Source organism: Pan paniscus, chromosome 2, assembly GCF_029289425.2.
Source record: "Pan paniscus chromosome 2, NHGRI_mPanPan1-v2.0_pri, whole genome shotgun sequence".
NCBI classification, from domain to species: Eukaryota; Metazoa; Chordata; class Mammalia; order Primates; family Hominidae; genus Pan; species Pan paniscus.
Window position 1 is genome coordinate 53,329,412 of NC_085926.1, and position 17,745 is coordinate 53,347,156.

A 17,745-nucleotide genomic window follows, 5' to 3' on the forward strand; every position below is an offset into this window, starting at 1 on the left:
CTTAAAAAATTCCTCAGAACACACTTCGCAGAATATTCTTGGGGCATTTTGTAATTAAGTGATAGGTAAGCACATAGATATTAAAAAAAGATTCCCCATTACTACTTTTATTCCTAAGAGGTGTCCACAGTGAAAATCAAAAGACCTCTGACACTGGTCTTGAGGAAAAATATCTTCTAAGAGAAGTATTACTCAGTGAGGTGTGCTGCTTGTAGCAGGTATGTACTGGGTTGGTGCAAAATATTTGTGTTTCTTGACATTAATTGCAAAAACCACAATTACTTTTGCACCAACCTAATAGTGAGGTATGTTGCTTGTAGCAGGTATGTATAATAGGGAGGTATGCTGCTCACCACCTTGCTGAGGGAATAGTGAATCACAGAAGCATGATTTCCTCATCACAGAAGAGTGGCCTTTGGAGACAAGTTTCCCTTGAAGATTAGACCAGAAGTGTATGAACCCCATAGCTACCTTTACAGAGGCTGGTCTCCACATGGAGAACTAACAGTCCTAGTGCCATTTACTGAATAGAACATTCCTCTCAGCATTTTCTTTAGAAGTGATGGGAGAGATTTTTAGTCTATTGGCCCAATTATTTTATTTATGAGTCCATTCAAATCTATTTATTCCTAAGTAATTTTTGTTAAACTATGTTTTCCTAGGAAACTGTCTTTATCATCCAAGTTTTAAATTTACAGGCAAAAGTTCTTCACAGTGGCTTCTTGTTTTTAAAAATGCATGTTCTCTTCCTTTAGTTGGAACATATTTATATTTTTATTCCTAATACTGCATATTGTACCTCCCCTTGTTCTTTTTATGGTTGTTGTTATAGTGGAGTTTTTTGTTTTGTTGATCTGCTCTATTCTATTGAAATTTCTAGGCCGGGCGCGGTGGCTCATGCCTGTAATCCCAGCACTTTGGGAGGCCAAGGCGGGTGGATCATGAGGTCAGGAGATCGAGACCATCCTGGCTAACACAGTGAAACCCCATCTTTACTAAAAATACCAAAAAATTAGCCGGGTGTGGTGGCGGGTGCCTGTAGTCCCAGCCACTCGGGAGGCTGAGGCAGGAGAATGGCGTGAACCCGGGACGTGGAGCTTGCCTAGATCGCCCCACTGCACTCCAGCCTGGGTGACAAAGCAAGACTCCATTTCAAAAAAAAAAAAAAAAAAGAAATTTCTACTTTTTGCAATTAATTTCTACTCTTTATTTTCCTTCAACTTTACTCAGATTTCCCTATTTTCCTCCCTAAATTCTTTGGCTGAATGGCCTATATGTGGCAATTTTTATAAACCTCTAATATATACTTGAAAAAAATGTAAATTCTCTAATTGCTAAAAGTAGGATTTTTTCTTCTTTTTTCTCCTCAGACAGACTTTATCATCACTTAATGTCAGTAGCAGAACTAGACAAAATTTTCATCACTGACAGCAGCAGGGTTTTGGTTTTTTTTTTTTGAGATGGAGTCTCGCTCTGTTGCCCAGGCTGGAGTGCAGTAGTGTGATCTTGGCTCACTGCAACCTCTGCCTCCCGAATTTAGGCAATTCTCTGCCTCAGCCTCCTGAGTAGCTGGGATTACAGGCGCCTGCCACCATGCCTGGCTAATTTTTTTTTTGTATTTTTATTAGAGACAAGTTTTCACCATCTTGGGCAGGCTGGTCTTGAACTCCTGACCTCGTGATCCACCCTCCTCGGCCTCCCAAAGTACTGGGATTATAGGCATGAGCCACTGTGCCTGGCCAGCAGGGTTTTTTATATGTCCATCATATCAGGTTTGTTAACTGTATTGTTCAACTATCCAATAACTTTTATTGTCTGTGGCCAGATGTGGTGGGTCACACCTGTAATCCTAGCACTTTGGGAGGCCAAGGTGGGAGGATCACTTGTGGCCAGGAGGTCGAGACAGCCTGGGCAATAAAGCAAAACCCCAACTCTTAAAAAAAAAAATTTGTCTGCTTTATCTGTCAATTACTAAAGTGGCTTATTAAAATCTGTCACTATAATTAGGGATTTTTAACATTCAGTTTGCAATTCTGACATATACTAAGTATATATCATTCAAAATTATTTTATCTTCTAGGTCACTTATTCCTTTCATCATTATGTGGTAACTTTTATCCCTAATGATGCTTTTTGCTTTACAGTTTACCGTCTATGACTCACACAGAGACACCAGCCTTTTTTGCTTGATAGCTGCCTGATAAATCTCATTCTATTGCTTACTTTCAACCTTTCCACGATCTTAAGAGTTTTAAAAGTTTCTTGAAACCAGCATACAGGGCCAGTGCAGTGGCTCACACCTATAATCCAGCACTTTGGGAGGCCAAGACAGGAGGATTGCTTGAGCCCAGGAGTTTGAGACCAGCCTGGACAATATAGAGAGACCTTGTCTCTACAAAAAATAAAAACGTATTAGCTGGGAGTGGTGGCGTGCACTTGTGGTCCCAGCTACTTGGGAGGCTGAAATGGAAGGATCACTCAAGCCTCAGAGGTTGAGGCTGCAGAGAGCCATGATGGTGTGTTACTGCACTCCAGCCTGGGTGTCACAGCGAGACCTGTCTCTAAAAAATAAATAGATAAAAATAATTAAAAATATTAAAACAGTATGTAGGCAAATTCTATATGTTTATCCAATCTGAGTCTTTTAACTGGCAAGTTTAGTTCACTTAACATTTGTTCTAAATTGATTGATTTCTGCCATTTTATTTTGGGCTTTCTTTTTCCCATGGTTTCTATTTACTTTTTTCCCACTTCCTGGTTTTTATTGGTTTGAAAGTTAAGATATCCTATTTATGTTCTGCGGTGGAATCTTTTGAATACACAAAATCTTATTAATCAATTTATCTGCCGTCATCACAATCTTGGAATGCTTAGGTTTGAACAGCTTCTAGTTTGTTACTGCTTTTTACAAAATAAAATCATTAAAAGCCAGAACCAATTTCATAGAGCTTGATGGTACCACAAGCCTGCATCTTAATATTTTCAATTAATCATGTTATACTGTGGAGCGTTTGGCTGTAAGAAAGAGAAAAACCAGTTGTCTGCTTTTACCCGTCACGCGCTGCAAATGCTCAATAGACACATGTGGCTACTGCACTGACAGCACTGCTGTGGGAGCTCCTACAGCAAGAATCTGGGGAGACAACTGCTGTTGTTTTTGTTGAAAAGTATCTTTATTTTGTTCTCTTCGATTACTGAATTATTGGTTGTTTTTTTTCTTCAGTCCTCTCAATATATTATTCTTTTGTCTTCTAAACTCAGTAGCTGCAACTATGGAATATGCTGTCAGTCTAACTGGTGTTCCTTTGTAAACACCCAATCTTGAGCAACCTTTGGTTGCTTCTGTCTCTGCCTTTGATATCTCATCAGAATGTGTCTGGGGATGTGTGTGTGTGTGTGTGCGCGCGCGCGCACGCGCATGTGTGTGTATATATATATATTTTTATTTTTATTTATTTATTTTTTGAGACAGAGTCTCACTCTGTCACCTAGGCTGGAGTGCAGTGGCATGATCCCGGCTCGCTGCAACCTCCACCTCCCGGGTTCAAGCGATTTTCCTGCCTCAGCCTCCTGAGTAGCTGGAATTACAGGTGCCCGCCACCAGGCCCAGCTAATTTTTGTATTTTTAGTAGCGGTGGGGTTTCACCATGTTGGCCAGACTGGTCTCAAACTCCTGACCTCAAGTGATCTGCCTGCCTAGGCCTCCCAAAGTGCTGGGATTACAGGCGTGAGCCATAGCGTCCGGCTAATATTTCTATGTTTTATGCTTGGAGCTCATCCTATTGTTTAAATCTGAGATTTATGTCTTTTATGGATTCTGGAAAATTCCCAGTCATCAACGCTTCAAATATTGCCTCTCTACAAATCTGCTTTATCATTCTGAAATTCTTATCCATCAAATGTTAGAGTTTATAATTCTAATCACTCTGTCATATTTCCATTTTGTCCTTTTTTTGGATACATTCTGGATTTCCTCAGATATATCTTCTAGCTCACCAATTCTCTTTTCAGCTATTACCAATTAACTGTTGAATCCAAGTAGAGAGTATCTTTCAATTAAAATTTTAATTTCTATTAGTTCTACTCAGCAATTTTTCAAATCTTCCTTTTTTTTTAATAGCATTTAATTCTTTTTTATTCTTTTATTTTTTGAGACAGGGTCTCACTCTATCACCCAGGCTGGAGCGCAGTGGCGTGATCATGGCTCACTGCAGCCTCAACCTCGCGGGCTCAGGTGATTCTCTCACCTCAGCCTCCCAGGTCCACCTGGCTAATTTTTTGTATTTTTTATAGAGACAGGGTTTCGCCATGTTGCTCATGTTGGTCTTGAACTCCTGGGCTCAAGTGATCTGTTCGCCTTGGCCTCCCAAAGTGCTGAGATTACAAGTGTGAGCCACTGTGCCTGGCAGCATTTTATTCTTTTCTTTTTGAGATGGAGTTTAGCTCTTGTTGCCCAGGCTGGAGTGCAGTGGCGTGATCTTGGCTCACTGCAACCTCTGCCTCCCGGGTTCAAACGATTCTTCTGACTCGGTCTCTCCCGAGTAGCTGGGATTACAGGCGTCTGCCACCACGCCAGGCTAATTTTTTCTATTTTTAGTAGAGATGGGGTTTCACCATGTTGGGCAGGCTGGTCTCGAACTCTTGACCTCAGGTGATCCACCTGCCTCGGCCTCCCGAAGTGTTGGGATTTCAGGCGTGAGCCACCCGCAGGGCCTTTATTCTTTTTTCACATTTGCTGTTCTTTCTTTTTACTTTATTTTATAATCTGTATCTGGTATTTACATCCATTAGAGTCTCTAGTTTCCATGAACTAAAGTCTTTGGGAAGGGTTGTATAATCCTGCTGTTTGTTGTATGCTACCTTTCATTCACTGCAAAGTATTTCCTTGTATATTTAGTAATTTTAGACCATGAGACATGCCTGATATTCCTGGGCAACCTGGCTGGGCTAAGAATGTATCTTGCCAGAAGGGATCTACATTTGCTTCTGCCAGATGCCGTAGAGTAATCACCAGCTGATGATTAATTTTATGTTAATTTCTTGACCTGGGTAAGAAATGATACTAAATGAATGGTACAACTTGAACCTTAAATTTGTATGAGGGAAGGCCCATGGTTATTTTTTAGGAAGACATCTTCCTTCTAACCCAAAGCCCAGATTTATTTATTTATTTATTTATTTATTGAGATGGAGTCTTGCTCTGTCTCCCAGGCTGGAGTGCCAAGGGGCCATCTAGGCTCACTGCAACCTTCACTGCCTGGGTTCAAGTGATTCTCCTGCCTAGCCTCCCAAGTAGCTGGGACTACAGGCGTGCACCACCATGTCCGGCTAATTTTTTTGTATTTTTAGTAGAGATGGGGTTTCGCCGTGTTGGCCAGGCTGGTCTTGAACTCCTGACCGCAGGTGATCCACCCGCCTTGGCCTCCCAAAGTGCTGGGATACAGGCGTGAGCCACCATACCTGGCCAAGACTTCTCATTTTTAATATATATATTTTTCCAATGTATACCTCAGGCTTTCTAGTAATGGCCCCTACAACATTTGAAAATAATACTTGTAAAGAGACACAAAGAGCCTGCAGCTCATGCATGGTACTATCAGAAGGGATAGGAAGAAGCATATCACAGGCCTGTGTTATAAGAGAATCTGGATAGGCCAGGTGTGGATAACACTGATGTCCCTAGGATTCTTTCACTAATGAGATCATTTGTTGAGTCTAGAATGGAGACACAGTCTATGATATTTTGTATTTGTAAATGCCTAACAAAATACCTTACTTTCATGATGGCCTTTTAAGATAAATAGGTCAAATCAGTGGTTTAAATGATTTAGCCAAGGTTGTAGTCAGTAAGGCAAAGCCCAGAATAGAATTCTTATCTGCAAACTAAATTCCATGCCAAAAGAATGTTACCATGGCAAAGCCACCCTCAGGGATATATTCTGCAGCTTTTCTATCTAGAAATCATTTGTAAGTTTCAAAAAGGAATGACTAAATAGGACGCATAAAAATCTAAGCCAAAGCTTCCCAAGTAGTTGTTTGATTCAGGTATGGCACAACAAAGAGCATGTTAGCACATGAGCTCATGCTGAGACTTCCACTGCCCAGTATGGCAGCTGCCAGCACATACAGCCATGTAAATTCTAATATACTAAATTAAATAAACTAAAAAGAAGTGTTCTTCATTTGCCCTAGCCAAATTTCAGGCTACTATATGGGACAGTGCTGACACGGAACTATCATTTTCCCTGATTGCAAAGTTTTAGTGGATAGCACTACTCTAGAATATGGATTGATGAAGTAATTTTATTGTTACAGTAGAGTGGAAAGAACATTGGCCTTGAAGCCCGAAAGACCTACTCCTAAATTCTCCATCTGTCACTTATTACCTTTGCGAATCTCGAGCAGGTTCCTAAACAACTCTGAGCCTCTTGTTTTCTCAACCTGTAAGTTGAGGATCAGAAATAAGGTGCTAGAAATACCACTGCTACTCAATAACTCTAGAATTTATAACCTCCCCATAATTCATTGCAATCCCACTGGGGTCTTGTGACTGCCAAAAGGCCCTTGCACAGAATAAAAATACACTGTTCCCAAAAGATTCAAGAGGCTGGACATGGTGGCCCATGCTACCACTTCGGGAGGCTGAGGCGGGAGAATTGCTTGAGCCCAGGAATTCAAGACCAGCCTGGGCAACACAGTGAGACCTTGTCTTTTGAAAACAACCACCACCACCACCACCACTACCCCACAAAGATTTAAGAGAATCACCAAGCCTAAGCCCTTAGTCAGTGTAAGAATTTTCTCCTTAAGATTTTATCTTTTTCTTGAGGGGTGGGGTGGGTGTAGATGGGCATGTTTTATAAAGAAAAACTCTTGGCTGGGCGCGGTGGCTCACTCCTGTAATCCCAGCACTTTGGAAGGCCAAGGCGGGTGGATCACGAGGTCAGGAGATCGAGACCATCCTAGCTAACACGGTGAAACCCCGTCTCTACTAAAAATAGAAAAAATTAGCCAGGCGTGGTGGCAGGCGCCTGTAGTCCCAGCTACTCGGGAGGCTGAGGCAGGAGAATGGCGTGAACCTGGGAGGCAGAGCTTGCAGTGAGCCAAGATCATGCCACTGCACTCCAGCCTGGGTGACAGAGCAAGACTCCGTCTCAAAAAAAAAAAAAAGAAAAACTCTTAAAAATAAATAAAACAAATAACTTAGAACTGAAAAAAAGTTATGGTTCACTGTTCTAGTACATTAACTCCAAAAATTAATTTGAATGAAAGAAGTTGGATATGAAGGTGTCACTTGAGTTAAATGGGTCAGGTGTCTTGATGGTATTTCCCACAAGAGAATGGCAGAAGTGCTGCTATAGAATCAGGTATAATTACTTGTATGCATAGTCAGATACTAACTTTTTATTTAAAGAACAAATCCCTAAACAACTTAATAGCTCGCTGACCTGACAAGACTATTTTCCACTTTTAAGACTATGTAGACAAAACACACACTCAAGAGAGGCCTTAACACTCACAAAATCATTTTCTGTTGTCTTATCACTTCTCCCCAATACAGCTATTCCTTTAAATACTTTCCCTAATGAAATGACCTGGTTAAGTGAGTTTTCTGTTCAACTAAGAAAACTTTTGTTTCAATCAGTTGAAAATTTTCTAAAGTAAAATGCATTAATTCACTTTCTCCCCAAGAATGTTCTAGTTAACATAATAAATAGATGATTTTAGGTTTCACTATAACAATTTAACCTATGATACTACAGTGGAGTTAAAGTTATAAAATATTGACATTTTAATGCCGACCCCAGGTTATTCTCTGGATATCTGCTTGATTTTCAGAAAATAAAACCTAGTATTAGCTTGTTTTCTTATAATTTGCCTTCATTTCTTCCACACACGAACTATAAAAATATTTCCAGACAACTGAAGCTCTGATTAGTTAGCTTCTGGTTACTCATGGTTCAATTACATTTGTGTTATGTCACACTTTCAATTTCACAGGACTTTTGCCTTGTGAAAAAAATATAATACAATTCATCTCAGGTTTATGCTAAATGGTAACTGGGTCCGGATAACTTTCCCTACTGACTACTTTAATAATCAAACCACTTAGGAGTGATGGCTAGATTAAGTTTCCAGGCAGTAAAGAACAGAATTAAGCCTATTTCACTTAAAAAAAAAATTGGATCCATATTCATTTGCAGAATTTCTCCCACCCTCTTTTCATTTTTTGAGACAGGGTCTCGCTTGTTGCCCAGGCTGGAGTGCAGTGGCGCAATCATGGCTCACTGCAGCCTGGACAGCCTCCTGGGTTCAAGCGACTTTCCCACCTCAGCCTCCTGGGTAGCTGGGACTACAAGTGTGTGCCACCACACCTGGCTAATTTTTCTATTTTTTTGTGGAGAGGGGGTTTTGACATGTTGCCCAGGCTGGTCTCAAACTCCTGGGCTCAAGCAATCTGCTTGCCTCGGTCTCCCAAAATCGTGGGATTGCAGGTGTTGAGCCACTTTGCCCAGCCAAATTTTCCCTTTAATGGAATATTCAGTACAAAGAAAAGAGCAATCTGAAATAATTACATTGTTAACATTAGTTTAAATAAATCCATCTGAACTTACAGCTATTACAAAGCATGTCTAATATGTCCACAGAATTTAAAATCTGAGAGGTAATTACCTGGACAAATAGTTTACTGAGAAGTCAAAAGATAGAACCTGTTTCACTTATACTTAAAAGTGTGCTACGGAAAAGAACTTGGGGGTTTCTAGCTTTAAAATAGGCCTTGTTACTTCTCATTCAGGGAATTAAGAGGTATATAATCTTTAGTAACTTTTTCTATTTTATACTGAAGACATCCCCCAAGACCAATTACCCCCCCGCCAAGTGAAATTCAAACACATTAACTTTTACTTTTTAAGTTAGAAGCAACATTTCTCCAACTATATCCTTAGATGCTAATTAGAGCACAATCATTGTTACCATAACCAGTTTTCATATCCCTATAGTCAATGTCCAACAAACTGTCCTCAAACACCCATACCTTCAATATCCATACTAATACACTGGAATCAAGTATATTTTTTAGTACTGTAGTTTCTTGGAAGGGCCACTCTAGCTTTGCTGACTACATCCAATCGTTATTAGAGACTGTAAAAATGTCTGAAAGAACCCTGGACTAAAAAGCAGAAGAAGAGTCATAATCCTAACTCTCCAACAGGGTAATAGTTATGCATCTCTGAGTCTCAGTTGACTTAACTGCCTGCTTACACCACATAGGTAACTGTATCGTTAACATTAAAGCACCACAGCTCTTGGCTCAGTGCTGGTAACCAGTAGACACTCAATTAAATAAACAGATAGAAAAACCTTACTTAGAAACATATTCAGACAAAATAAAGTAGAAAAAATAATAAATATCTTTAAAAAAAAAACCCACCACCACTATTCTGGGCAAAAATAATATTTTCTGGCCGGGCGTGGTGGCTCATGCCTATAATCCCAGCACTTTGGGAGGCCGAGGCAGGCAGATCACAAGGTCAGGAGATCAAGACCATCCTGGCTAACACGGTGAAACCCCTTTTCTACCAAAAATACAAAAAAATTAGCCAGGCGTGGTGGCGGGTGCCTGTAGTCGCAGCTACTTGGGAGGCCGAGCCAGGAGAAGGGCATGAACCCGGGAGGCAGAGCTTGCAGTGAGCCTAGATCACACCACTGCACTCCAGCCTGGGCAACAGAGCAAGACTCTGTCTCAAAAAAAAGAAAATAATAATAGTAATAATAATACTTTCTTTGTGGAAAGAATTATCTGTATCTGTTCCCATCCTGTGTGTCCCAAACTAAGTTCTGTTGCTTAGGGACATGGGCAGCTGTTAGTCCACAGCTGCAAAAAAACAAAGGCATAAACCTTATTTTAATAAACCGACAACAGAAATGTAGTGCTATTAAATGAAATAGTAAACTAAATTATATACAAAAGAATGTTTCCAGTTTCAGAGCCCAGTTTATTTATTTATTTTTTTGAGACACAGTCTCATTCTGTTGCCCAGGCTGGAGTACAGTGGCGCGATCTCAGCTCACTGCAACCTCCACCTCCCAGGTTCAAGTGATTACAGGCACCTGCCACCAAGCCCGGCTAATTTTTTTCTGTATTTTTAGTAGAGACGGGGTTTCACCATGTTGGCCTGGCTGGTCTCGAACTCCTGACCTCAAGTGATCTGCCCTCCTCGGCCTCCCAAAGTGCTGGGATTACAAGCATGAGCCACCACCTCTGGCCTCAGAGCCCAGTTTAAAAGGTTTGATCTTTCCAACAGACTCATTTATAATCATTAAGTAGAGACCATATTTTGTTTTGTAATTTGAAACTTCCTAAATAATGGATTGATAGAAACTAAAGTCACTCAATTTTAAATGCAATAACTATAATAAAACAGATATACTCACAGCTTGCATTTCTATACAGAAGAAATGGTTCATGGAGCTGAAATTCCAAATCTTTATTCACTGGTTCAACTAGATTGTGCATATTTAGTCGATTCACAATGGTAAAACCATGGTAAGGGGAAGCTGACCTTAGATTTAATAGAAGAAAAAAAAATATGTAGTTACCATTTAATCTGTAGAAATGTTATCTACTATGTACTTTATTTTCATTTCAAAAAAGAATGCATTAGAACATTACACAATATTATCAGCACTTACATCTGTAAACAAAAAATTTAAGTCAGATCATACTCCTCTGATGAGAAGTCTCCAAAGACAGTCTCTCAGAGTAAAGGCCAAAGTCTTTACTGAGGCCACCAAGGCCCCACCTGATATACTCCCCACTCTGACTTCATTTCCTATGGCTCTTCTCCAGCTCCTACTCTCCAGCCACACCGGGCTCCTTGCCACTCTCTCTGCGTGTGTGCTTCTACCTAAAAACCTCTTCCTGGATAACTGCCCCAGAAGCTGCACAGCTATCTCATCTCCTCCAAGCCTTTGTTCAGATGTCACCTTTTTCATGAGGCCTACTTGAACTATCCTTTTTAATGCTCCCAAGCTCAATATCTCTAACCTTCCTCTTTTATCCATACCACTTATTTTTAGTATTTATTGTCCTCCCCCCACTAGGATGTAAGCCCCATGCAAATGGAGCTTTTGTCTTACTTTTTTCACACATATATCCCAAGATAGACACACAGTTGCTGAATGAAATATCATTCAATTGGATTGGCTATAATGGCTGCCCATCATTACAATAATGTTTTTCTTGCACCAAATAGATATTTACATAGCGCTCCTGAGTTAGACGGAAAATGCCTTGAATCCTACCATAGGAAACATCCTTGGTTCCCATATCAGAGGGATTCGGTACATGATCCTTTACTCTTCACATGTACCTAACACTTCACCGTTTTTCATTTGTTTCTCTACGATATACCCGGGGTGTTAACAGAACACTATTCTATAGATTAGGAGACAAGCTTTGAATGATAAGGCCTGTGCCTGAGGTCACACAAATAATGAGTTACAAATAATATAACTAGGATTCAGTTTCAGGTTTTTTGACTCCAAATCCAAGCTTCTACTATATGAAGTAATCGCTGCAAAGTGACAGTCTGACATCCTGGTATACCTTTATCCAAGGTACACAAAATAGTCTCACATTTTCCAAACACAGTTTCTTGCGTCTCCTTTAATTAGAATCAGTACCATATAAGCCTCCGTGAATTGTATTAAATCCAGCCGCCCACTACACTAAATCTCCTACTTTCTACAATCAGTGCCTCTGTATGATAACAATAAAGCCAGTAAAGTACTTTTACCAAATATCATAGAAACTAAGATTCTAATAACAGAGTTTCTAGAGATTTATATTGCTAATGAAGAGTAATGAAGGGAGTGAGGGTAAAGACCCCTTCCTATTAATTAATTTATTTTTTATGAGAGGGAGTCTCGCTCTGTCACCCAGGCTGGAGTGCAGTGGCACGACCTCGGCTCACTGCAAGCTCCGCCTCCTGGGTTCACGCTATTCTCCTGCCTCAGCCTCTCAAGTAGCTGGGACTACAGGTGCCTGCCACCATGCCTAGCTAATTTTTTGTATTTTTAGTAGAGACAGGGTTTCACCGTGTTAGCCAGGATGGTCTTGATCTCCTGACCTCGTGATCCGCCCACCTCGGCCTCCCAAAGTGCTGGGATTACAGGCGTGAGCCACTGCACCCGGCCAATCCCTTCCTTTTTAAAAGCAGAAAGATGAATAGCAGGGAACAAAGAAAATGTCTAAGAAAAAAGAGCTTGGTGTACAAATATCAAAGAATTACACTTAAAAGAAGAAAAAAATGAGTGCATTTAGACGAGATCTCAAAGCTTTGTATCAAAATTTAGAAGAGTATTTGACAAATTCTTTTAAATTGGCATCAACGGAGAAAGGCAATCCTTATGAGACAACTCAATACAAAAAAAAAAAAAGGGAAAAGACCAGATATCAGTAATAACTCCTGCTGACTCCCTAAGCTTTAGAAAACAAGGGAAGGAACCTGCCCTTGTAAGAGTTAAGACCTTAGAGGAATCCAGGAAAACAAGTACCCCATGACTATCATATACTGTCAGTTGTCTTTAGGCCCCAAAAGCTGCCTAACAAAAAAGTTGCAATTTGCAAACCAATCTTAAAGATAATGAATTTTTGAATAAGTCAAAAATAAAAAATACGCCATCATGAATAATCCAAGCTTTCTAAAGAACTCTCAAATAAGACACTGTACATAATCCAGAACTTCTGTGGGTTGGGAAAGAGGACAGAACCAGTCATAAAAGACAACCACTCATGTAGTAATGAAAGAACAGAGGGATCGACCTCTCAATAACATTATTTTACAGAGCCAGTCTATGTATTGTCTTTTCCCCAAATATATATCTTTCTTTTTCTTTCTAATATGGGGGTAGGAAGAGAGACGCAGGCATCCATTTTAGACTCAATCATTATTATTTTGAAATTGCTTTGCTAGGCTGGTAATATAAATTCTAGTTCAGTTTATTCTGAATCACAGAAAGGCTCAGAGAAAAGAAAGAACCTGGTTAAGATTTCACAGCTAGGGAAAGATGAAAACTTGAAGGGTACTAGCAGGACGGTTCCAAAGACAAATGTACAAGAGAATTGAACCGTTTCACATTGTTCACCACTAGACTGTTAAAAACAAATATACATATTTTAAAAACTTACCTTCGATATACGAATAAGGTCCCTTCTATATCAGTCTTCTCCTATGAAAGACAATGACTCAATTAGTTTTTTTTCCCCATAATCAGACCCCAAATAGTCCCCATGGAGAAGTAATGCTTCACGTTTAAGATCAACTTGTTTCATTTCATCTATTATAAAATTAACCACTTTTGAACAGGTAAAGTCTCCCTCTCATTCCACAAATTGTGGTTACCATTTCTAATATATCCTTTCAGTGCATAAGCATATGCAATATTTAATCCAGCAACATATCTGTATCTGCAGTATTTTTCTTTTTTAATTAGTAAAGGAGAAAATCATAGAATAAACCTTCACTTTTTATAGCTAAAATATTTTAGCCAGATTTCTTAACTTTAAAGCTAAGGTCCTGTATACTGCAATTTCTTCTCTTTTAAGTTTATCCAAGTTAATTTTAAAAAAGGAAAGGAATGAAACTTTCTTATAGAATACTTTGTTTCATCACTGGGGAGTTTTCGTACATTTTCACAACTAGCAAATTTTGTGGTTAAGAATTACTACCAAACAAAATCAGCTTGTTATTTTTAGAACTTGAAGAATCATGAATACTGAAAGTATACCCTGCCTCAGTGTAATTATTGGAGGCCTTTACCATAGTTCATTTTCTGTGACAAGAGTGTATTTAGGTTTTAAACACAGTTCAGTGTTTTTTAAAAAATAAATAAGCTTATTAGTCTGCAATTTACAGCCTACAATGGACCTAAATATTTTACTGTAATCAACACATTATTAACATTTTAAATGTTAGTCATACATTGAATGTGTTGGGATTAAAAAATTTAGAAAATTGATCATCTTGATTTCTTCCAGAAGTACTACCCTAGCTTAAATATCATTATTTTCCTTCCTAAGGATTCAGAGGCTTTTTCTTACCTTTAAAATGTTAGGTTATTACTATAAGAAACTGGTAATCAACTGTCTTACAGTAAAAGAAAATTTGCCCACCAAAAAACATCATGCAAAGTTACAACTCACTGTAAAATAATAAAGAGGGAAAAGATTTTTGTCATGCTCTATGTGCCAGGATCCAAATAAACAGTAGCAGCTTATTTTTCAATTCAGGTTATTATAGCTTGTATTTCATATTTAAAACAGAACTCCACAATGTAAAATTTTAAAATATTGAAAGCCTTTGTGAAAAACTAGGAAAACTCTTTAGTAAAAAGTCCTAGCCCCAAGTCTTCACCATTTGTCGGCAATCCATATTTCAAAATTTATATATAGGCCAAGAAAAGAAAAAAGATTCATAAAATTTCAAACTAAGGCAATGTCTAAAATAGCTACATTTAAAAAACAATCTACAATTTTATTCCTTGTGGCTTCCCATATCTCCTTCTCTTCCAGGAGGCAAAGATAAACAACGTGATTATAAAAACTCTTCATCTGAATTAACTGTTCATAAATGCCAAATGATTTTCGATAAATTACTGATAAATATAATCTATGCATCTGTATTATAGGGTAAACGACATACTACGGTCATCTTCCAGAGTTCTGTCAGTTTAAGGATTTCGTATCTTATTGAAATGTGAACTCCAGTCATTGGTGAATTCAATCCAACAAGCATTTACGTATTACTTTCTAAGTGTAAAGCCTGTAGCTGAATGAGTTAATTAGGAAGGGTCAATTACAAGAAAGTGGGAAATTATGCTTTTTAAACAACTAACAAAGCTTCAAGCAGGGGCTAACAAGAATCAGTGAACACACTGAATGTGACTTTTCGGACCCTCCCCAGTGCACGAAAGCCAGAAAGTACTGAGTCCGAGGGGAGCATTCAGAGATGACATCACCAGCATTATAGATGGAACAAAACACATTTACAGGGTCTCTCTTGTTTGTAAAAAGGTCTTCGGGGATCCAGTGAACACGGAAGCCCTTTCCCTAAGTGCCTTGGAATCTTTTCCGAAACTCTGTGTAGTTCGATTAAAGCCGGACCCACCCACCCCCTCCTTCCAAGAATCGAAACTAATTGGATTTTAAACTTTAAACCCAAATGACCTCTGCGACAGGGGCTCTCATTTACGTTTGCCAGGGGGAGACGAGGAGTGTTTATTTTATAGATAATGTACATATAATTTATCTAATAATCCGCAAAGCCTCAAATACAAGCTTTCAGGCACCCTTTTGACCCCACCGGTCTTATAACTCCCAATGTATCTGCAAAGAAGGCAGGTCGCCCACGTCCCCAGACCCGACGCCAAGGGACTGATCCTGCTCCAATCCTCCCCTCCACTGGCTTTTCCTTGGGATGTCTCGAGCCACTTCTCTCAGTCCTATCCCCCAATCCCAAGCGGACCCGACACCCCTCAGGCTCTGGCTAGGCTCTTCGCCAGACCCTGGCCTCGTCTCCACCGCCCTGGCCTCTTAGTGTGCCCCCCAACCCCACAGTAACCCGCGCGGCCCCTTTAAGAGACGGCAGCGGCCGGGTGGCCGTCCTCAGGGCCAGGCGGCACTCACCCACTGGTTGGCCTTGGGGCAGAAGGTGTACAGAGCGACCTGGCCCGTGAGGTCTGCGATGCTGGTGATATAGGGGTCGTGTTGCTTCAGGGCCGCTAGGCTCATCTCCTGCCCAGCTCGACTCAGCGCCTCCATCTTGAATCCCGGAGCCTAGCCTCTCTGGTGGGGGCGGAGTCGCGGACAGGAAAGTGCCATCGAGGCAAAATTCCCCCATCTGCGTCAGTCCCCTCAACTTCCGCCTCTACGCGGGCCTCGCGGCAGGGCGGTACGTCAGCCATTCTGGTCCGCCGCGCGCACGCTCCGGGCGCCGGGTTCCGGCGTTGTCAGGGTCCGCGGCCCTACGATGTGGGGCGGTGTCCAAGGCTGCGTAGTGGAGCTTGCAGGCTGGAGCTCCGGCGCTTCCTTTCCCTGAGCTAAAACGACTGGGTCCTGGGATCTGGCCTCTAGCTCGCCTGCCGAGCTCTTTTCAGGCAAAGGTTGGAGACCGCCGAAGTGCCGGCCTCGCGGTGCGCTGTCTGGCAGGGCCCGGGGCCACAGAAGGAAAACATGTCTGTGGAATGTGGAAATGCGGGACTCTACCGGGCCCGTTTAGAGAGCACAGAAAAACATGGGGGAAAGGGAGAGGCGAGAAGCCCAGAAAATTACCCTAGGTCTCAGATATGGATGTGTCGACCTAAAAGGAAGAAGACTCTGGGGCAAAATAAATGCAAGCAGAGAGTTTATTTGGGCCAAGCTTGAGGATTGCACCCCAGGAGCATAGATTCAAGTTGCCTTGAATATATACACTGATTAGCAGAAGGTACCAGTGGATTTTTTTTCTTTTTTTTTTGAGACGGAGTTTCACTCTTGTCGCCCAGGCTGAAGTGCAGTGGCGCGATCTCGACTCACTGCAACCTCCGCCTCCAAGGTTCAAGCGATTCTCCTGTCTCAGCGTCCCCAGTAGCTGGGATTACATGGGCGCGCCACCATGCCCTGATAATTTTTGTGTTTATAGTAGAGACGGGGTTTCGCCATGTTGGCCAGGCTAGTCTCGAACTCCTGACCTCAGGTGATTCACCCGCCTCTGCCTCCCAAAGTGCTGAGATTACAGGCTTGAGCCACCGCGCCCGGCCCTTTTCTTTTTTTCTTTTTGAAACGGAGTCTCGCTCTTTTGCCCAGGCAGGAGTGCAGTGGCACAATCTCAAGCTCACTGCAACCTCTGCCTCCAGGGTTCAAGCGATTCTCCTGCCTCAGCCTCCTAATTAGGTGGGATTACAGGCGCCCGCCACCACACCTGGCTAATTTTTTCTTTTTCTTTTTCTTTTTTTTGAAATGGAGTTTCGCTCTGTCGCCCAGACTGGAGTGCCGTGGCGCGATCTCAGCTCGCTGCAACTTCTGCCTCCCGGGTTCAAGCGATTCTCCTGCGTCAGCCTCCAGAGTAGCCGGGATTACGGGCGCCCGCCACCACGCCCAGCTAATTTTTGTATTTTTTTTAGTAGTGACGAGGTTTCACCACATTGGCCAGGCTGGTTTTGAACTCCTGACCTCAGGTGATCTGCCCTCCTTGGCCTCCCAAAGTGCTGGGATTACAGGCGTGAGCCACTGCGTCTGACCCACATAAATATTTTTGTCCAGCCCTGGGTAGAGTCCATGAAGGGTTTAATTTGTCTTGCTTCATTTAAAGCATTAAGCAGATCACTCATTTCATTGGTAAGTGTCTGTTGAGCATTTTAAAGCGTTTGAAAGAGTTAGGCACTAGCTAACAAGTAAAACAAATCATGGAGACTATAGGGAGTTCTATCCCCACCAGGCTTCTTAAAAAGCAACATTTCTTTCATTAAAAAGGTCATGGAGGCTGGGCGTGGTGGCTCATGCCTGTAATCCCAGCACTTTGGGAGGCTAAGGTGGGAAGACCGCCTGAGGTCAGGAGTTTGAGACCAGCCTGGACAATATGGTGAAACCCCGTCTCTACTAAAAATACAAAAATGAGCCGGGCGTGGTGGCGCACGCCTATAGTCCCAGCTGCTTGGGAGGCTGAGACAGGAGAATCACTTGAACCCGGGAGGCGGAGGTTG

General features: G+C 41.4%; 1 protein-coding gene and 1 non-coding gene across 3 annotated transcripts in view; both read right to left on the reverse strand.

Moving 5' to 3' along the window:
• The window catches only part of DCP1A (decapping mRNA 1A), a 65,916-nt gene extending 48,504 nt beyond the window's left edge, over positions 1-17,412 (reverse strand). Inside the window, exons 1-3 of one of the 2 annotated variants that reach the window (XM_003818732.5) lie at positions 15,692-17,412; positions 13,196-13,236; positions 10,438-10,565 (exon numbers count right to left, since the gene is read on the reverse strand). In XM_003818732.5, the coding sequence (XP_003818780.2) occupies positions 10,438-10,565; positions 13,196-13,236; positions 15,692-15,826 (304 nt within the window). In that variant the 5' untranslated portion in view covers positions 15,827-17,412. The remainder of the gene's footprint in view (positions 1-10,437; positions 10,566-13,195; positions 13,237-15,691) is intronic. The other variant, XM_003818733.5, reaches the window with a different exon arrangement.
• LOC112439450 (small nucleolar RNA SNORD38) lies at positions 1,362-1,430 on the reverse strand. Its single transcript, XR_003027727.1, has one exon. It is a non-coding gene; the product is annotated as a small nucleolar RNA SNORD38 (small nucleolar RNA).
• Positions 17,413-17,745: the final 333 nt, after the last annotated feature.